The sequence below is a fragment of the Schistocerca serialis genome, chromosome 5 (genome assembly GCF_023864345.2).
Source record: "Schistocerca serialis cubense isolate TAMUIC-IGC-003099 chromosome 5, iqSchSeri2.2, whole genome shotgun sequence".
NCBI classification, from domain to species: Eukaryota; Metazoa; Arthropoda; class Insecta; order Orthoptera; family Acrididae; genus Schistocerca; species Schistocerca serialis.
In genome coordinates this window covers 66,462,870-66,485,771 of record NC_064642.1, presented here as the reverse complement: position 1 = coordinate 66,485,771, position 22,902 = coordinate 66,462,870, and the positions used below count along the sequence as shown (strand labels likewise).

Sequence of the window (22,902 nt, the reverse complement as noted above, 5' to 3'; positions counted from 1 at the left end):
GGGTGACATGGCGGTCGGTCGGACCCTGTAATGTTATGTGTGCCACACTGATTTTCTTTTTTAACTAATTTGTGCCTGATTTTATTCTGAGAAGCTCAGTAATGTACGTAAATATCGTAAATGTGAATGTGATTCAAAAAGTACTTGAAATGAAGTGAAGCGCAGATGGACAACAAGAAACTCTTTAGCGCGCAATCCCCGCAACTATAGTAATTGTGAATCTTTGAGTATGGACTCTAATAAAAAGACAAGTCATTTATTAAAAAAAAAAGAACTGTTAATCTGTAACTTGTGGAAATAGAACGTGTTGTTAGGCCGTCGCTCAGAACGTATTGTTACATTTAATGAAAATTGATATTTTAGTGATAAAACCGAGTAAATTATGTGTCAGAGTTGCCAAACATTTATGTATACAAATTTTCTGGAAGTGAAGAATAGAAATACCTTGTTTTTGGAAAAGGAGGTGAACTTCATTGTCGTCGCCGTTTATCAATCGACGGAATTGTAAGTGTACAAAGTTGACTAAAATATAGGAGAAGAAATGCATTCTCTATAGTTTTCATTCAATAAGTAACAACCTCTCATAATTTCTTAATTACAGTAATTGGATTATGTTCTTGTACAATATTATGGTGCTGAACTCCACTGACCAATTTTGATGTAGCAGGACGTGTAGTCTGAAGGAAGACTGTGTGCCAAGCAATCTACTTTTCCCATGAAAAGCACATCTTTGATCTTATTTACTTACAACAGTGGTCCTTTAGGTATGAAAAGCTACGAAAACTAGGCTCAAAGGTATCCGCAATACGGGCAACTAACTAACAGAGTCGTATTTTAAACCTTACAGAACAATAACTTCCTCCAAATTATAATACGTCACCAACAGGTGCAGAAGCTGATCAATCAAGGAGGCAGCAACCAAAATTCGGGTACCAGTTACAACTTAAAGTAAAAATCTAAAAAAAAAATCAATCTCTCTCTCTCTCTCCAAACACATGTATAAATATTCATATTATTAAGATAAAAGTCATTTTATAGCCCGATGGTCTCGTCTACGGCCAGATCGCGAAACGTTTACTTTCACATTACCATAAAGTTCTGGCTCGCCACCGTGCATCTTTCTAAACGTCTATGACGCTCAAATCAAAGAAAACTCAGTCACAGACTGCTGCTGACGCCGTTCTCTCCCACATATCATCGGTGAATAGAATAGGAAGAGGTGAAAATTATTCCTGGTGTAGTATGTGACCTCTGCCACAAACTATATGGTGTGTTACGGAATACAAATGTACATGTCTTTACTGTAATGTAGTATGGAGCCGACGATATACTTGAAGAGTCCACGTTTAACTACAGGTTAGGTTGTGTGTTTTTCAGGATTCCAAGAACACTTTCAGAGTGATATACTGCATGTTTTATTCTACCCAGTAATGTGAAAGCAGACTTCGCGCTGAAACGCTTGTGAGCCGTCTGGTTTTTGTGTTTCAGCCCTGCCGGACTACGCTGTGCTCAGCATCATCCTAAGCTCAGCAGTCATCATCCTAGCCGTGGCTTCCGTCATCACGTACAGGTATGTTACAACCCTAAATTCGTGCTTGCCCCTCACGTGTCAGTAATACTCACTGTTTGCTTTTCTTCTTGTCATATTTAAATGACGCTTTATTTCTTTGATAATATAGGAAGAACTGAAGCGCCGATGAACGTAAGTAATTTAACAAACTAACGAAAAGAATCGACAAATGCTTATCCCTCAAAAACTGTCGTCATTTTAAGCGAAAATGGCAGTTAGTGTTGCGGCTCCGTACTTAATGTTGTTATGTTAAGGATAACTTTAGATATGAGTGAGGTGGCATAGAGGTTAACGCTTCGAAAATTAAGGAGATTTAGGTTCCACGTATGGCGACGCTCTCTTATTTGCCATAAATAATTTAAGGCAAATGATTTAATCTTCCTTACCTGTTATGTTTAAGTTTATAGTATCATGACATTATTCTCAACTACACATTAAATCCTCATTTTCTCCTTTTAAGTACGACATCACCCTATATAAACGACTCTTTAGTCAGAGAGAGACTGTGGCCGAGCAGCTCTAGGCGCTTCTGTCCGGAACCGCGCTGCTACTACGGTCACAGGTTCGAATTCTGCCTCGGGCATGGATGTGCGTAATGTCCCTAGGTTAGTTAGGTTTAAGTAGTTCTAAGTCAAGGGGACTCATGACCTCAGATGTTAAGTCCAATAGTGCTTAGAGCCATTGTTTGAATCAAGTTTCCAGCAAGACATATCTAATTAGTTAATGAAATTCTTACATTTATTCCTCTTTGTTTGTACAGTTTTGTTTTATTTTTTTGGGTACCGCCATACTGAAAGCACTTACGCGTGGTTAAATACAAGGAGTGATGTTTGACTATGGATGAAAACCAAAGGAACTAATTTGTTGATTTTTCAACAATGTTTTAGTTTATTTCAATTTTCGCGGTTGTATTTAGTGTACGAGAGTTGTTCGGAAAGTAAGGTCAGATCGGTCGCGAAATGAAAAACACAGTGAAAATCGAAAATTTTATATTTCCAGCAGTTAGCCACACCTTCCAGCTACCTCTCTAAATAGTCGCCGTTTAGACATTTATCGTGGTATTGTACATAGTTTCCAGTACTCTCGTCACACAAAGCAGCCGCCTGTGCTTCCCGCCAATTCCCTATGCGGGTCTCCCTTGCACTGTTTGTAACAAAATGTTGTCTTCGTAGCCAGCGATTCATGTGAGCAGAGATGGGGCTGTATTGTGGGTGATCAAACACTTCCCATCCAAAACGCCGCAGGAGTGTCTTCATTGTCCCTGCAGAATGCGGCTGAAAATTGTCTTGAAGAAATAAACGCATGGCATGCACGTTATGTGGGTTGCATAGCTTCAGACGAAGTCTCTCACCACAAACACATACTTGGTGGGAGACACTGTTGTTTTAAGCATTTCTACGTGATCATTTTTCGCTCCGAACTGAAAAGAGCGACGTGAAGCGATCGACAGGCCGCGCCTAATAGTACCTTACTTTCCGAATACTCCTCTTATGTTAATGCATTCTGGTTTATAGCTCACGCATGATATTCACATATATGCAGGGTGGTCCATTCATAGTGACCGGGCGAAATATCACACAAAATAAGCATGTAATAGTCACAAACGTATAAGTACGTGGTATCACGTAACATTCCGCCAGTGCGGACGGTATTTTCTTCCTGATACATTACCCGTGTTAAAATGGACCGTTTAACGCTTGCGGAAAAGGTCGATATCGTGTTGATTTATGGCTATTGTGATCAAAATGCCAAACGGGCGTGTGCTATGCATGCTGCTCGGTATCCTGAACGACATCATCCAAGTGTCCGGACCGTTCGCCAGATAGTTACGTTATTTAAGGCAACAGCAAGTGTTCAACCACATGTGAAACGTCAACCAGGATCTGCAACAAATGATGATGCCCAAGTAGGTGTTTTAGCTTCTGTCGCAGCTAATCCGCACATCAGTAGCAGACAAATTGCCCCAAAATCAGAAATCTCAAAAACGTCGGTGTTGAGAATGCTACCATACTTCTATGCACCAGGAATTGCATGGCGACGACTTTGAACGTCGTGTACAGTTCTGCCACTGCGCAAAAGAGAAATTACGGGACGATGACAGATTCTTTGCACGCGTTCTATTTAGCGTCATTCACCAACAGCGGTAACGTAATCCGGCATAATTGGGCAGCAGAAAACCCACGATGGCTGCGACAAGTGGAACATCAGCGACCTTGGCGGGTTAATGTATGGTGCGGCATTGTGGGAGGAAGGCTAATTGGCCCCCATTTTATCGACAGCAATCTAAATGGTGCAATGTATGCTGATTTCCTACGTAATGTTCTACCGATTTTACTACAAGTTGTTTCACTGCATGACAGAATGGCAATGTACTTCCAACATGATTGACGTCCGGCACATAGATCGCGTGCGGTTGAAGCGGTACTGAATAGCATATTTGATGACAGGTGGATTGGTCGTCGAAGCACCATACCATGGCCCGCACGTTCACCGGATCTGACGTCCTCGGATCTCTTTCTGTGGGGAAACTTGAAGGATATTTGCTATCATGATCCGCCGACAACGCTTGACAACATGCGTCAACGCATTGTCAATGCATGTGCAAACATTACGGTATTCGAACTACTCGTTGTTGAGAGGAATGTCGTTACACGTATTGCCAAATGCACTGAGGTTGACGAACATCAAAAAAATGGTTCAAATGGCTCTGAGCACTATGGGACTTAACTGTTGAGGTCATCAGTCCCCTAGAACTTAGAACTACTTAAACCTAACTAACCTAAGAACATCACACACATCCATGCCCGAGGCAGGATTCGAACCTGCGACCGTAGCGGTCGCGCGGTTCCAGACTGTAGCGCCTAGAACCGCTCGGCCTCTCTAGGCGGCTGGCGAACATCATATTCAGCATTTATTCCATTAATGTGGTATTTACAGGTAATCACGCTGTAACAGCATGCGTTTCACAGAAATGATAAGTTCACATAGGTAGATGTATCACATTGGAACAACCGAAATAAAATGTTCAAACGTACCTACGTTCTGTATTTTAATTTAAAAAGCCTACCTGTTACCAACGGTTCGTCTAAAATTGTGAGCCATATGTCTGTGACTATTACAGCGCCATCTATCACAAAGCGAAAAAAGTGGTCCAGCTAAAACATTTATATTTCTTTACGTACTACACGAATATGTAATAAAAAATGGGGGTTCCTATTTAAAAAAAACGAAGTTGATAACCGTTTGACCTATAGAAGCGCCATCTAGCGGGCCAACGATAGCGCCATCTGGTTTCCCCCTTCAAGCTAGACAAGTTTCGTTCTTTGTAGTTTTTTCGTTTGACGCTTATTTCGTGAGATATTTGGCCCGGTCACTATCAGTGGACCACCCTGTATATGGGTTGAACTATTTCCAGAAGCTTGAGTTTCTTTGTAATGTCATTTTGCGTTGATTTTGCAGTTAATAACTGTTTACCAACCTTCAGTCATCTGACTGTAATGAGAAGTAATTTGAACCCTGTATTATCTTTATGACTATAGATAGAAGCGAATGTGTCTATGTACGACATGTTATACTCATCACGTGTGGAGCTACTGATACTTGTATAAAGGATCACCATTACACACTGCTTTCATTCCAAAGTCAGCACGCATTGTAGCCAACAGCGCCATTATTGTTATTAACGTAGTTACTTGCGTAATTTAAAACAGCAAGCAGCAAATTTCACCGTCGATAATCGATTATCTGATTAAAACTGATAATGAAAGCTGAAAAGTTGAGCTGGCCCGAACAGCGTTCACACCGTAACGCAGCGTGCACTATTGCTTCTGTGGGGTAATGAGATCACCATCGTCCTCTGACACGTTACAACCGCTTTGAAGTCGCTGTGTGACAAAAATAGACACACGTACCACCCCTTGTAAAGAAAGAAAGCAAGCATATTAAAGCAGAGGACAGTGTCGCCATTCAGATAAATCCAAACTCAAACATTGAGCAAGTTAAACAGCGCATAGATATGTTTGAAGTATAAACGTGTTTTTAATATAGGCAACAGATCTGAGCAACCGCAACTACGCCCATTTCATGATATCTGGCAACGTACGAGGTGCATTCAAGTTCTAAGGCCTCCGATTTTTTTTCTCCAGACTGGAAAGAGATAGAAACATGCGCATTGTTTTAAAATGAGGCTGCGTTCATTGTCAATACGTCCCAGAGATGGCAGCACCGTACGGCAGATGGAATTTTACCGCCAGCGGCAAGAATGAGAACTGTTTTAAATACTTAAAATGGCGACGTTTTCCTTACTTGAACAGCGTGCAATCATTCGTTTTCTGAATTCGCGTGGTGTGAAACCAATTGAAATTCATCGACAGTTGAAGGAGATATGTGGTGATGGAGTTATGGATGTGTCGAAAGTGCGTTCGTAGGTGCGACAGTTTAATGACAACAAACCGAAACAACCTCGGGCTCGCACAAGCCGGTCTGACGACATGATCGAGAAAGTGGAGAGAATTGTTTTGGGGGATCGCCGAATGACTGTTGAACAGATCGCCTCCAGAGTTGGCATTTCTGTGGATTCTGTGCACACAATCCTGCATGACGACCTGAAAATGCGAAAAGTGTCATCCAGGTGGGTGCCACGAATGCTAACAGACGACCACATGGCTGCCCGTGTGGCATGTTGCCAAGCAATGTTGACGCACAATGACAGCATGAGTGGGGCTTTCTTTTCGTTGGTTGTGACAATGGATGAGACATGGATGCCATTTTTCAATCCAGAAACAAAGTGCCAGTCAGCTCAATGGAAGCACACAGATTCACCGCCACCAAAAAAATTTCGGGTAACCGCCTGTGCTGAAAAAATGATGGTGTCCATGTTCTGGGACAGCGAGGGCGTAACACTTACCCATTGCGTTCCAAAGGGCACTACGGTAACAGGTGCATCCTACGAAAATATTTTGAAGAACAAATTCCTTCCTAGACTGCAACAAAACGTCCGGGAAGGGCTGCGCGTGTGCTGTTTCACCAAGACAACGCATCCGCACATCGAGCTAATGTTACGCAACAGTTTCTTCGTGATAGCAACTTTGAAGTGATTCCTCATGCTCCCTACTCACCTGACCTGGCTCCTAGTGACTTTTGGCTTTTTCCAACAGTGAAAGACACTCTCCGTGGCCGCACATTCACCAGCCGTGCTGCTATTGCCTCAGCGATTTTCCAGTGGTCAAAACAGACTCCTAAAGAAGCCTTCGCCGCTGCCGTGGAATCATGGTGTCAGCGTTGTGAAAAATGTGTACGTCTCCAGGGCGATTACGTCGAGAAGTAACGCCAGTTTCATCGATTTCGGGTGAGTAGTTAATTAGAAAAAAAATCGGAGGCCTTAGAACTTGAACGCACCTCGTATTACAATAGTACTCTCTCAAACAAGTGAGTACTTACACTGGTATGCATGCGACAGTATGCTCCACCAATGTGTTCCAATGTGCCGCGAATAAAAATATGATTTTTCAGGAGCTCATGCTTCGGGTCCTTTTGGTGTTAGGAAGGAACGGTCAAGTGTTTTGGATAGCCCTTGGTCTAGTGGTCATTCGTCCACTCACCATAATGATCGTCTTACTATAATTGTCCTACAGTACAGGGACAAAGTTTGAATACTGCACACCTCCTCCAGCTTAGGCAAATGGTGCAAGTCGGTTGACTCTGTTTGCATTAGATGTGGCATACGGTGCAACATAAGGATCTTATGGATGCACCATTTATTTCATGGGGAATTCCTATCTTCCCACTTTCACAAACATGGTTTTTGGGAACCAAAACCGAACCGCAGATTCCAAGACAGCAACGTACAACAAATAGGTGAAATTTTTACCACATCTTCCTAAGAACCCGATCTCGGACAGCCTTTTAAATTTGCTTAATACCTTTATCCGTTTCCGAGACACAGTGGATCCAAGTTACCCGTCTTACGCACTTAAAATACGCCTGTAAAATCCGGTGTGAGGCAAAAATGTAGTTTGTAAAGTGACATAGCACGGAGAAATATGCTTTAAAGAATCTCCTTTGTAAAGTGGTCTAGCACGTAGGAATATGGTATACAGTGTCTTCGTTGTTATCAAAAACGTTCTGAGAACCCTATGTTGTTGCACTAAAGCATACCAAAAATTTTTGTGTTCATAAAGTACGGTCTGATTTGTAAAACTAGTTAAGGGTTGGTTCAATTTCGCATAAATAAACTATCAGAATTTTACTGACACTTTCAGGTCTTTTCATACAAGTGGCGCGCTATGCTGCAGCAGAGAAGAGGAGGGAACTAGTGGAAAAATGCTGCTGTCGGAGCACAAAAGGTGCTAGTATACTCCTTATTAAAAGACTCAGGCGGAATAATGATATGTTAATGAGATGCTAATTGGTGTCAGTAGACTACAACTTGTGCCCTGTGAGCAACTTGCCGGTATAAAAGAACAAATTCAAAAACTCAACAAAATTAAACTAAAAGAAAAATAATCAATACCAAAATATTATCTAATTATTTTCAAGTCAGCATATGAATAGACAGAAATCATAAAAACAAAACTAGACAGAAACATTAAAGAATGAACCAACCACCAACAATTATTTAGCAAACAAAGAGGGATCAAAAAATTGTTATAAATAAATACTTTAACATAAAGATAAGCCATTGTTGTTATCTGGCCCTGTAGTTAGGAGTTGTATATCGGAATTCATCGGTTACGATGGAGCAAGGAACAAATGAAACGGATGTCAGGCGTTCTCGTATGACTCATAATTATGCCTGGTACGATAGCATCCTCCACCGAAAGTGGGTGACAGAGGCCAGCAGGAATAACATGATCACCAGTTCTCGTTTCTGATGCGTCTTCCGGGTTCGGTGGTGATCGATGAAACGGTTTTGTTCCTGACATGTCGTTGAGAGCTGCGTTGGACATCTTCAGAATCAACTAAGAGAAGCGGTCGTGAAACCTTCCTCTGTGTGATGGCCACCAGTCTGTTCATCGAGCGCGCGCCATTGGGTACCTGTGATTCGCAGCAGCACTGCCCAGCTCGTCGAAGCCGAATTGTGTTCGATGGGCAGAATACACACTCGAGAGACATGAGGAAAATTGTCTGGCTTCCGAGAATTCCAGTTCCCGACATGTCAAACACACATTCGCCGCTGTCTAGCGGGCTACTCGCATCCGGTGCTCAATTCAGATGGCCTTCCCTGGAAAATGGACAGCTTATGTTGTTACACCCTTAAGGGGTGGCAATATCAATTAAATATTCGATTATCACGCAGAATTAAGTAAGAGGATCGACTGAAGCTACAGATTAATGAAACCTCTGTAGTAATTTAAGGCTATGCAATATTTAAATATTAGTTTTGTGCGTTTTTCAAGAACCATCGAAAGATCAGAATAATACACTACCTGACAGAAAGTATTCCGGCATCCCTATGTAATGAGGAATTGGCCATTAGATGTCACTAGAGGTGGACCCGCCCGTACAGAAAGAGTCGGGGAGTTCTGTGTTGTCAGTAGAGAAACAGGATGAGTTGGTGAGGAAATCTCATTGATTTCGAACGTGGACTAGGGATTGGATGTCACCTGAGCAAAAAATCCGCCAGAGACACTTCAACTGACACGAAGAGGAAACTCGAAGAAACAACCACGACTAAATCAGGACCAGGCAGGCTCCAGGAACTGACGGTCAGGGATCGTCGAGCATTGAGGACAGGATGAGTGTAAAAAATAGCGTCAGAATAGCGTAAGAAATCGCTCGTGAGTTCCAAAGCTCTACCAGCAGTCCAGCTAGCGTAATTACTGTGCGTACGCAGAAAAAAACAATGGGGTACAATGGTCGAAGGGCTCACCCTAACTGACATATTTCTGCAGCCGCATTTCTGCGATGCTTGACGTCGCGTAAAGAGTGACGACATTGGACAGTGTACGACTGGAAAACAGTGATCTGGTGTGTTGAAGCACCCTATACCGTGTGGAAATCCAGTGGAATGCTTTGGGTTTCCTGAATGCCTGGAGAACATTACCTGGAAACATTTATAGCGACAAAAGTGAAGTACCCAGGAGTTACGGTATTGGGGTATTTTTCGTGGTTAGAGTGTGGATACTTTACTGCATTTAAGAAAACTGTAAATGCGTAAGGATGGGAACAATTTTTACAATTTTTTTGTGTCCTGTATGCAGTAGAGTAACATTTCTGAGACGCTGATTGTTTATATCGCATGACGGTGCACTCTGCCATCAAGTAGCCTCTCTGAGCCAATGGTTTGTGGACAATAACATTCTCGAAATGAACTGGCCTGCCCAGAATCTATAGTTGAACCAAACGAGACACATATGGGATACGTCAGTGAGTCGACTTCGCTCCAGCCGCCAGCATCTAGTTTCATTACCTTCGCTGGTTTCGTCAGTCATTTCTCCATAGAAATTCACACATGTCATTGAAAGTATGCCCGGTAGATTTCTAGCTGTCGTAGAGGCGAGGGGTGGACACACCTCTTGTTAATGTCGAATATAGGTATCCGTATAGTCTATAACGATCTTCCAAAGGTGTGGGAGCCTTTTTTCCCCTGGTTTTTGCGAATCGATACACAGAGGATACACAGTAAGACACAAATGATAATTAATGTGGCTGTATCCTTTGAAACTAAGTCTTTTTGAGAGGATAATCTGACTTATCTTTCAAATTCTGAAGATGGCAGGGGTAAAATACAGGGAGCGAAAGGCTATTTACAATTTGTACAGAAACCAGATAGCAGTTGTATGAGTCTTGGGCCATGAAAGGGAAGCAGTGGGTGGGAAGGGAGTGAGACAGGGTTGTAGCCTATCCCCGATGTTATTCAAAGTGTGTATTAAGCATGCGGCAAAGGAAACAAAAGATAAATTCGGAGTCGGAATTAAAATCCATGGAGAAGAAATAAAAACTTTGAGGTTCGCCGATGACATTGTAATTCTATCAGAGACAGCAAAGGACGTGGAAGAACAGCTGAACGGAATGGACAGTGTCTTCAAAGGAGGATGTAAGATGAACATCAACAAAAGCAAAACGAGGATAATGGAATATATTCGAACTAAATTGGATGACGCTGAGGGAATTAGATCAGGAAATAAGATCCTTGAAGTAGTAAATGAGTTTCGCTGTTTGGGAAGCAAAATAACTGATGATGTTTGAAGTAGAGAGGATATAAAATGTAGACTGGCAATGGCAAGGGAAGTGTTTCTGAAGAAATGAAATTTGTTAACATCGAGTATAGATTTAAGTGTCAGGAAGTCGTTTCTGAAAGTATTTGTATGGAGTGTAGCCATGTATGGAAGTGAAACGTGGACGATACATAGTTTAGACAAGAAGAGAATAGAAGCTTCCGAAATGTGGTGCTACAGAAGAATGCTGAAGATTAGATGGGTAGATCACACAATGAGGAGGTACTGAATATAATTGGAGGGAAGAGAAATTTGTGGCACAACTTGACTAGAAGAAGGGATTAGTTGGTAGGGCATATTCTGAGGCACCAAGGGATCAGCAATTTAGTATTGGAGGGCAGCGTGGAGGATAAAAATCGCAGAGGGAGACCAAGAGATGAATACACTAAACAGATTCAGAGGGATGTAGATTGCAGTAGATACTGGGAGATGAATAAGTTTGCAGAGGATAGAGTAGCATGGAGAACTGCATCAAACCAGTCTCTGGACTAAGGACCACAACAACATCTGACTCCTCAAAGAGGAAACTGGAGGCAATAATTTGCCACAAGCTGACAGCCTAACGTTCGAGAATGGTCTTTTTAAAAATTTTCACAAGCAGCTAGTTAGTCTTGTCACAAAAATTAGTGTCACATTTGTCCGTCGACCGTTTTTCCCAGTGGACAAAGGATTTAAATACTGATCAGATTAGAGCCGTCGCATTCAATGTCCACCTGAACATCGAGAGAACAAACTACACTCCCACGATCTGTATAGTCAGCCATCAGATGACACGAACTTTTACTTTTGGTGCCATATCTGTAGGAGTTCAGTTCAGCCTGAAGCCTTACACGATTAACAATAACTACCGCTTTTCAACGAGAAATCATGTTAATTATCTTATTCTTCGCTAGTAGCGACAATGCATTTAGATAAACTAACGATGATAGCTCAACACTACCATCGTCACCGATTCCCGAGGTAATCATTTTGTCCCTCAAGTAACGCTGAATATTCTGCCAAAATTCTATCATTATTCGACGACATACCTCTCGCTGGCCGCGCTATCTAGCGTCATTTGTATCCACCAATTAACCGAACTCCCGGATTTGTTGTATGTACTTGTAACGCAAATGAAGCACTGTCTGTGACGTATTTTAGAGCTATTATATTCGTCAGAGCTAAGCTTTTGGGCGTGTGTAATTGAAGATTTCAGTATTTCCATTCACTGTACAACTTTCGAAGTACGGAGAGAGCTCGGATGGAGAGTTTCGTATCTTGCTATAAAGCTTTCCGTCGATGGCTGGTGTTACGTTGGGTGAAGTTTGCAAAGCAGTAATCAGTTTATGCTCTGTTTCATCGTCATGAAAGTAATCTCTTCGTGACAGGTCGAAGCTGGTGCAGTTGTGACCAAGAACGGTTCTGACAAAGGAATTTGTTTTTCGATGAACTTTGTGTTTCATTTTCCACTTTTAAAGCATCTAATATTTTTCGAGACCTCTCAAGTTTATCGACTCACACTGTCGACTCCGTCCCTCCCTTTTGCGCGCCTTCAAAACCTTCTTGTTGTTGTTCCCGTTAGCTTGTAATGTAATAATTTTCTAAACTTGGTGTCTTTCTATATTACGATACATTTAATCGTTTCCTCGCTAAGGACCTGGAGCAGTCTATTTTGCACCAGACAAACGTCACTCGTTTGTCTTAATTGTTGCTTACTGGAAGAGGGATAACTCTGTTATCTGCTCGTTCAACTGCTGAGACGAACTTATAGTACCCACCATTTTGCTTGAGAATATTGAAATTTTCATTTATTTCTTACGTTGTATAACGTGATCAATCCTCAACGCAACCGCCTCTTGAAGACTTCGTTACCCCGCCGTCAGCTAGCGGGCGGCGGCGCTGGCGGTGGTAGATTTCCCCTCCTCTGCGAGGCCTTCGTTTATGTAAATGTGTTCAGTGGGTAGCGCTTATTTATTTATGATACAATACACTGTAATGAGTGTAAGTCTTTCAAGTGAAATACAAGTATTCTGTTGGCCAAAGAGTATTCATGTATGATTCATACATGCGTACGGAATCAGCGCGTGCAGTAAGGAAATTATTTGAAGAGGAATTTCGTGATGTTCAAGTTTTTTATAGGAGTATGAATCATCGATTGATAAATACATTTCGTGAGACGGGAAGCGTTGTTGACAGATAACGTAGACAGTCAAGTGCAGTACTAACAGAAGAAAGTCGAGATGACATTGGGCATGCTCTTGAAAGGTCACTTAGAACATCAGTTCGATTTATTTCTCAGCAAGTGGGAATTTCCTATGGCTCTTCAAAGGACTGCAAACATATTGAAGCTAAAGCCCTATATAATAACTACGGTTCCAGAACTTAAACTGGGTTTCCCTGCATAGAGGTTACGGTTTTGCGAACGGATTTTGAATAGAGTCATGACGGAGAAATTTACCATAACCTAACTTCTTTTCCGAATGAATCATAGTTCCATCTAAGTACATAACTTCACAAAATAATCCTAACTGGATTTTTAAAACACGAGGCATCCCTACATGATAAAAGATTAGGTGGGTGATGCACTACTAGCGGTGATAGAATAGGCCCTTTTTTCCAGGGACGAATAACAATAGTGGGAGATACCTATAAAACATTTTTCAGACAATTTTTTGACAAATTATCTAACGACCTTTTAGCAGGACTCTGCGACGCTACAAACGACCAACTTCTCATCACTGAAAATTCGTGACGTGTTTCGAGGTAGAGTTATCACTGGCAGCATATGGTCTCCTCATTTTCCCAATTTAAACACCTGCAGTTTTTATATCTAGGGAGCTTTAAAAGAGAAACAGTACAAATCAAACTCAGACGCTTTAGATTAACTTCCGACTAACATTCACCGAGCGAGGTGGCGCAGTGGTTAGCACACTGGACTCGCATTCGGGAGGACGACGGTTCAATCCCGCGTCCGGCCATCCTGATTTAGGTTTTCCGTGATTTCCCTAAATCGCTCCAGGCAAATGCCGGGATGGTTCCTTTGAAAGGGCACGGCCGACTTCCTTCCCCATCCTTCCCTAATCCAATGAGACCGATGACCTCGCTGTTTGGTCTCTTCCCCCCAAACAACCCAACCCAAACCCCAACCAACTAACATTCGTCAATAAATAGCCGCTGTTTCTCAAGGGGAACTGGCAGACTGTAGTGAACCATTTCCTAACCAGGTGTCAGACGTGCTTGAACAATGAAGCAATGCAGTTCCAGCCTGTCCTTGCGTAATATACATGAGTAATTTACTTTTCTTTTTGTCTGTGTTACGTACGTTAGGAATAAATAACGCGACAAAACTTACTTTTTTAAGTGCGGACCTTCTGTTGCTCGCGCTGCGGGCACAGCAGCCGGCCTCGCCACAGAAGCGGTTGCGTTAACGATTGATCTCCCTTCAGTTTGCTTTTCTAAAGTTCATTTAGCAGTGTGACACACCCGAACTTCATACTTATAGGACAATAAATCCTTCTCTTCCTCGGTCAGATCTATATGTAGTATAGCTTTCGACAAGAAGTTGTTTATTCAAGTAAAGCCACTTTTTCGATATTTCTGCACACTTTACTCAACTCTGCTGTAACTATCCGACTTAACTTTCTCGATTTGAAACAACGGAGCAACTGTTCCACTATAAAATGTTAAACTTCATAACTTGGTATTGACAGGTTATTAATCGATGACGTCTGCATTTTTCCATCACTTTGTATTTATTCTGTCGAATGAAGTACCAAATTGCACAGTTTTTCTTCTAGCGTATCACTGAAGCCCCAAACAGCTTCTGTCTGTGGCTGTAATGCCGGAGAGCGTGTGTTATCTAGTATCATATTTCCGAAATTTCCTGTGTGATCGGTTAATAGCTGGTAAGGACAACTATGGCCTCTGTAACTCCTTCATTTGAAAGCCATACATGAGTTTCCTGCCTGTAATTCTGCTCTATCAGTGAGTGGTTGGTTGTCACATGTCATACGTATTATAGTGTATGACTCTGAGAGTCTGTATAATCCTTTTTGTTTCCGTAGCAGCTCTTCGCGGAGGAAGGAGGTAAGAAGAATACTGTGCCTTTTTACATCAATGTTAGTCCATCTCACTGAGTATGAGGTACATTAATTTGGCATAAGCAGGGAAAGACTGAACATCCACACAATACGTTGAATTGCATCGATAATTGTCAGCCGCTTTAAACCTCTATTTGATTTGAGCTGCATCTTCATCATCAACTCGCTTGCTGACTAGAAAGTCTCTACATCTTTTGTTCGTAGCTTCGTGCCCCTCACAGCAGTGTACGCCAGATATACTGGCGTTGTGACACTGTTTCCTAGGGTGTTCACCGCCACGTCGATGACAACCATTTTCACTGCGACATTGTCTGGCCATAGCCATAACGTAAACATTGGAAACATTGTTTCATTCTGGTTCGTACAGAATAACAATACAGCATGTGTTATGAATGTAAACATGCTGAGAAATGATTTGAGAGTCAAAAATGGTTCAAATGGCTCTGAGAACTATGGGACTTAACATATGAGGTCATCAGTCCCCTAAAACTTAAAACTACTTATACCTAACTAACATAAGGACATCACACACATCCATGCTCAAAGCAGGATTCGAACCTGCGACCATAGCAGTCACGCGGTTCCGGACTGAAGCGCCTAGAACGTCTCGGCCTCGCGGGCGGTGATTTGAGAGTCCAAATGAGCAAAAAGGTGTTCAGATTTATAATACGACATACGTCTTTCGGGATGTTACGTCTCGTCTTTCGCACTACTTTCGTGACACGAACAATGGATGATGTTGCTTCCACAATTACTGATTCATAAAGTTCTATATATACACCTCGAATTACTCCTTATTTCGTCACCATATGGTTTAGAAAATACGTCTCAAATACTTCTGAGATAAGTTTTCTGACTGTAATGATAATTTTCAGCTACTTGAGAATAGGCTTCAATTTTTAATTAATTCTTAGCGGCCTGCGAGATATTGACAGTTTGGCCGTTGGTCCTTGACATACGACAGTGAATAATTTGTACTAACGCCACAGGATTACGCCTCCTACATGTACTGTTTTTGTTTTCTAAATGCGCTATATATCTATCTCTATTTGGGTGCTCACATGATGACCTCAAATTTAAAAAATGGTGAAGGAAAAGTTATTGTTTTGAGAAACTGTGTTGTAATGTTTCAATAAAATTTCATGAGTAGTATGTTTCGAGTTCATTCACCGTGATTTTTTAACTTATATTAGTCGTTTATTCCATATATTTGTAGAGAACGACATATTATTAAAGGTGTGAGCTATATCCGACATTAAAAATGCGTCAGTGGCGACATAACATTATTTCCTTCCAAACTGAGTGGACTGAACATGGATTAGCATTGACTTTCCTCTGTTTACTTGCTGGAGAGTCATCAGTGTAAAACCTCTCAAAAATACAAATCTGGAAGGTCGAATAGTTTAAGTTTACTATACTGCGTTTTGCTTTACCAATTTTTTGCAATAAAAAAGTATAAGAAGCTCAAAAATTTACCTATGATTAAGAACAATTTAAAAGTAATTTAACTGTCACTTAACTACAGCACGTAACGAATAATAAGGATGACACTTAACATTTCCACCAACACAGCGTCACGTAAAGTCACGTAAATTGTGGCAAGAGGTACAACTTGAGATCGTTTAATTGCTTACATAATTATTCAGATTAACCTAATGGGCAACAAATTTTGAAGAACAATTGCATTCAGGAACACACTCAGGATCTTTATCTGAGTCATCCTTATCCAGATCATCCTCGTATTTGTACAAATTGTCACTGGAAAGCTTCTTCCTGGTACGAGATCTATGCACATTACCCCTACTGGCAGCCAGGTTTTTGGCGCTCACCTTTATGTACACGCACATATCTTGACAAAGGTGCCGTCAGTGAGAATCTTAAATTAGACAAAGAGCTGTTATTTCTCGGTTTGTTGTGGAACCATCAAGTAATATGAATAGAGCACACCACATACCATGATTTACATGCAATAACTCTTTTTCTGATCGACTGTACCTCAGGATCGTTTACGGCCGAGCATGTGAATTGCCAGGATGTTGTTCACGTGATGTTGCTGGATTTGAATCCGTCGGCGACAGTTCTTAATCTACATCCTTTTTGTTTTCCATTATATATTCACAAATACCATCATTAGTCTTGATATTAGGAGCTTCATGTGGAGCTGTCTGTTCTGTCATATCTAAAACTTGGTCGGTTTCCCTGTTACTGACCGACGGCTTTCTTCCATCTGTCATCTTCAACTACACAATTACTTATTTCACTCTTAAAACTGACTATGACCCTCCTGACGGGAGCGCTGTCACTATTTTTATCAGCAGAAATAGTATTGCAGCCTACGCCGTACATCCATCCACCCACTGCTGTGCCTGCGGACGCTGCTCGCTGATTCTCGCGAAATAATTGAACAATATGAGATGGTTACAGTTAGCTTTTCTCGTCTGACAAGACTAACTTCAATAACGACACTTTCACGATTCGTGCTCAAATATATATCAAGAATAAATCGAGAATAAATGGCCGTTAACAAGGCATCCGTCTTACCAAAGATCCCATCTAAATTGTGGGTACAACCACCGTGTTACACTTATAGTTTCGATACTTCTGATTATTTTTAGACACTGCAACAGCGGATACACAGCTACATTTCTGAACAGGAATTCGGATGAGTAGGAGTAGTGTATTTTATATTTATTTGTGTCACGTGTTTTTTCGGACTGGGAGCCGTTGTATTGCAATAAAATCGGCGCTACTTAAAATACGAAACCACATTTGTGTTTCTTTAGTTTTCTAGGGATCCTGCAAGGTATGAAAGGGTACATTACAGTACAGCAGGGTACAATACGAGTCTCTTGTGACCTACACATATTTTCTGAAGAATGTTGTTTTCCTTTAAGAATAAAGAATGGCTTGTAAATAGATGTTTCGCAGATTGACGTCGTTTATCAACTCAGCGACGTGAAGTTTTCCTCACAAAGATTCCAGTTAAATCAGTGACCATGGAACGTGTGAATCATGTATGGAATGCTGTAATACATTATTTAACGTACAAAACACGCCACCACAGCCGTTGCTGAAGGGCGAACCAGCAGACATAATAACAAAACGTCAAAGCAATATAACTGTTTTTCAACACAGAAGGCACCAATTCCTCAAGTGTTGCTACGTCTGTCTTATAAATGCTACAACCCTCACACTTTCGTTTTTGAAACAAAAGTAGTTACATTTACAAACAATAATTGTGTATTAGGAAGTCAAATGGCGTGTGAGAATTGCGTATAGTTACACTCCGTACAAAATTGTTACGCCTGAAGAAAATTAGGTATCATAATAACAAAAGACTGCTGCAAAAATAAACGCTTTTCATGCGTGATCTACTCTGTATATATTTAACTCCTTATACAAACTAAGCTGCAATTATACGTATATTTAAAAGTATTTATTCATGAATAAGTTATTTCTTATGTCACTGAATCAGTGAGATTACATTTATTTCGCGATCATCCGTGTCTCTTGATAGTTTACTGATGCAAGGAACGCAAAAATGTATTAAATATTTCTTCAATTAAATAGAAATAGAACTCAAAACTAACAATGATCCTACGGTTGGCTTTCTCGCCGCTAGGGGCTCTAATGTCGTTCGAACCGTCAGACAATAAAGACTTTCACAGCAGTGAGAGGTGCGACTGTTCGAGTTTGACTGTGGTAAGTTTTGTGCTAGCGGAAGAGCCAACACCATGTTACGAGTGGAGGCCGAAATGCACGCGTTTTATCTCACGCAGGCTGGCGTGAGGAGGGAAGAACTATACTGACGTGAGGTCTGGAACATGACAATGAATGAGAATTCAGAAAGCGGACGTAATTAGTTTGATACTTAACTTTAATCCATTAATGATGAACGTCGCTCTTGACGGTACATGATTCACAATGTTATCTGTCCAGAATACATTCTTGAAGATAGTAATTATAGTAACTGAATATGGCGCCTTGCTACGTCGTAGCAAATGACGTAGCTGAAGGCTATGCCAAACTGTCGTCTCTGCAAATGAGAGCGTATGTAGACAGTGAACCCTCGCTAGCAAAGTCGGCTGTACAACTGGGGCGAGTGTTAGGGAGTCTCTCTAGACTAGACTTGCCGTGTGGCGGCGCTCGGTCTGCAATCACTGATAGTGGCGACACGCGGATCCGACGTATACTAACGGACCGCGGCCGTTTTAAAGGCTACCACCTAGCAAGTGTGGTGTCTGGCGGTGACATCACAGTGAGATTATAAACGTGCACATGATACCGCCATTTCAGTGAGTTCTGAACATATTGTTGTCTTCTGCATACAAATGAAAAGTCACTATGGTTCTACTGGCATTTATGGCTGAAGTTGCGAGATCTGAACTCGTCGCCATATCAAAATAATTTAAGACTGGGTCGCCACGCCACTGTCTCACATAGGCCGTCATGGGCACCATCGGCAGTTCTGCCGTACAAGTTCCGCTCTCTAAAACGATTCAGTGTTTTTTATGTTAGGCTCTGGTTGAGTAATGGCGTTGGTAAGGTTTTCAGCAAGCAGAGAATCTTGTGTGTTTAAATTGTAGTTCATAAATAGTGTTATTTCGATATTCTCCTATTCGGACTTTGTGATTTTTCAGTGTAACGGTTTAGATTTCCAAAATATTAGGACAGTAAGTGCTCATACAGGTATCACCTTGTGGAATTGACTATTATGTACTCTTGAATGAAGTTATTTAAATTTAGGAATTTTCTTCTGGTTAAGTGATTTGGTTGCACTGGAGAATATTTTTGGTTTACATTCGTCATCGCCTGTGAACGCTGTGCTTTTTCATTTAATTCGTCCCTTATTGCTTACTTATCAGCCTGTATCAGATCAACGTTGTTTGATTTCAATAAATTGATAATGTACTTTAATCCTGAGGGATTATTCCTTTGTTATGCCTTATCTAATAATTCATTGATGTGTTCGTCATATTTTAACTGACTGCATTTTATGTAGCCCAGATTAGTAATCAGCGTTTCCATAATGGTTTAAAGTGTACAACCGAACTCCTAATTTTCAGACGAGCCATATACAATTTATGCACTCGCCCTCTGTTCGTTATGTGGGAACAGACTGACGTCAAGTGACGATTGATTTCATAATATTTATCAGTTATCAAAAGCTCCAGTGTAGTTGCAATTGTTTGGTTTCGTCCAGGATTAAAACAATTGTAGCAGGTATATGAACCAGAGTGCAGTACATCCAGAACAACAGTTGCAAAATCGTGTGTGTGTTTGAGACGGTTAAACTGATTCAGAATATTAATTAAGAGCCGGACCCTCTATTAAGCCGCCCGCTGAAATTACTGTACGTAACAGTATAACTTAACTGAATAATTCCGTAATGTTAAAAATGATTTTAAGTGAAAATTCTATTAGAGGCATGTTTTAAATTAACACATTAAGTTATTCATTTAAACACTAACACAAAACGCACCTGACTGCGAAAGAACTTCAGCTGATGTTACGTATCTACCCTAAATCAATTACACGAAGTGAACCTGCTGTGTTGTGGCCGAGCGGTTCTAAGCGCTTCAGTCCGGAACCGCGCTGCTACTACGATCGCAGGTTCGAATCCTGCCTCGGGCATGGATGTGTGTGATGTCCTTAGGTTAGTTAGGTTTAAGTAATTCTACGTATAGGGGACTGATGACCTGAGATGTTAAGTCCATAGTCCTCAGAGCCATTTGAACCATTTGAACCTGCTGGTTTTCAGAGTTACTTGGGCGTCAACGAAAACATGTCATTTAGACGCAACTGACGTTCTAAAAATGGCTTGCGAGCTTGTAAGTAAATGAATACAGTGACCGTTGGTCGGACAGACTGATTGTGCAAAGTACTTTGACCATGAGTCTTAAGGATGTGTCTGGTTCGTAATTAATTTTCTGGGTCAGGGTAACCATTTCAAAGCAAAGCAAACCTGGACTTAAGATAGATAAATGCAATGATCTGACTAAATATGGACCAAGGGCTGTCCTGCGATGGTGGTGCTGCTACTAATGCTTACCATGAATAGTTACCATGAGACGCATGGAATGCTGCCGACATGCCTGCATCTCTTAAATACAAGACTATGTTTGTGCCTCCAGCGATGCGAACCCTGGACCCTATCGGTTGCTGATGTGGAAACCACTACTCACAGTGATCCGCCGTTATCTCCGTCTCTGCACGAACTCACACCCATGACTTTTTTACTTCACTTGTATATGCTGCTCTTTCGTTCCTGCCAAATAAGACATGACTCCCAACCGCTGAATAAGAACACTCAGCCTGCCGGTGGCATGATAGGCTCTTCTGCATATATCATGCTAAGAAAAATGCGTCTCGTCAAAACTCCACTGACTTTCCGATCCATCCCCTTTTATTAAGAAATTACTGCTTATGGTCAGTTTTCCTGACATCATTAAAGTTTTCACGAATAGCAGCTTTCGTGTTCAGTAACTGCCTTACATCAGAGGCCCTCAGAAAGTGCCCGAGGCTAGCCCCTTATATTTCGGCATGCCGTGTTTCTCTTAAGAAGGCGCAATACTGCTATCTGTGGAAGGCACTCTTCAGAACATAGAGGAGTACCAGTCACCAGCTGAAAAATTCCCTCTCTTTGCCACTGCTCGGTCAGTAGGGTGGAGGTGAGTCATAAACAAACAATAACGCCAGTTCTCGGTGCTCGCACAGAGATGCTACTTTCTCGGAGACAACATCCAACACTAACTCTGTGTGAATGATAGAGGCCTCGCTGGCAGCTCAGCTTGGCTTTTTTCGTTACGTCGGAAACCGCCTGATTTGTTTGAGAACCGATGTGTGTCCTATTCCCAAACACTCTCGTAAAGTAAACAAAAAAAGACCCTTAGCACGTTAAATGTAGTTAAGATATGAAGTTAGTTACAAGTCAGTAAATAAATTAACTTTTATGCAATACTTTTATATTTCGCACCATCATTATCCTCTAAATAGAGTGTTATTCTCGTATTAATACAAAAGGACATGCCGAATGGCATGCTGCTTTCCCAGTGGACTGAAAATGATGCTTATTTATTGAGAAACACTTGTTGTTGTTGTGGTTTTCAGTCCAGAGACTGGTTTGATGTAGCTCTCCATGCTACTCTGTCCTGTGCAAGCTTCTTCATCTCCCAGTACCTACTGCAACCTACATCCTTGTGAATCTGCTTAGTGTATTCATCTCTTGGTCTCCCTCTACGGTTTTTACCCTCTACGCTGCACTCCAATTCTAAATTTGTGATCCCTTGATGCCTCAGAACATGTCCTACTATTCCATCCCTTCTTCTAGCCAAGTTGTGCACAAATTTCTCTTCTCCCCAGTTCTATTCAATATCTCATTAGTTACGTGGTCTACCCGTCTAATCTTCAGGAATCTTCTGTACCACCACATTTCTAAAGCTTCTATTTTCTTCTTGTCTAATTAATTTATCGTCCATGCTTCATTCCATACAAGGCTACACTACACAGAAATACTTTTAGAAACGACTTCCTTACATTTAAATCTATACTCGATGTTAAAAAATTTCTCTTCTTCAGAAATGCTTTCCTTACCATTGCCAGTTTACACTTTATATCCCCTCTACTTCGACCATCATCAGTTACTTTGCTACCCAAATAGCAAACCTCATTTACTACATTAAGTGTCTCATTTCCTAATCTAATTTCCTCAGAATCATCTGATTTAATTAGACTACATTCCATTATCCTAGTTTTGCTTTTGATGATGTTCATCTTACATCCTTCTTTCAAGACACTGTCCATTCCGTTCAACTGCTCTTCTAGGTCCTTTGCTGTCTCTAACAGAATTACAGTGTCATCGGCGAACCTCAAAGTTTTTATTTCTTCTCCATGGTTTTTAATTCCTACTCCGAATTTTTATTTTGTTTAGTTTACTGCTTGCTCAATATACAGATTAAGTAACATCGGGAATTGGCTACTACCCTGTCTCACTCCCTTCCCAACCACTGCTTCCCTTTCATACCCCTCGACTCTT

General features: G+C 41.3%; 1 protein-coding gene across 1 annotated transcript in view; it reads left to right on the top strand.

Annotated features, from left to right (window-relative positions):
- Positions 1–22,902, top strand: part of LOC126481746 (atrial natriuretic peptide receptor 1-like) — a 398,018-nt gene that overhangs the window by 109,532 nt on the left and 265,584 nt on the right. The window contains exon 8 of the mRNA XM_050105700.1: positions 1,489–1,570. Within this exon, the coding sequence (XP_049961657.1) occupies positions 1,489–1,570 (82 nt within the window). The remainder of the gene's footprint in view (positions 1–1,488; positions 1,571–22,902) is intronic.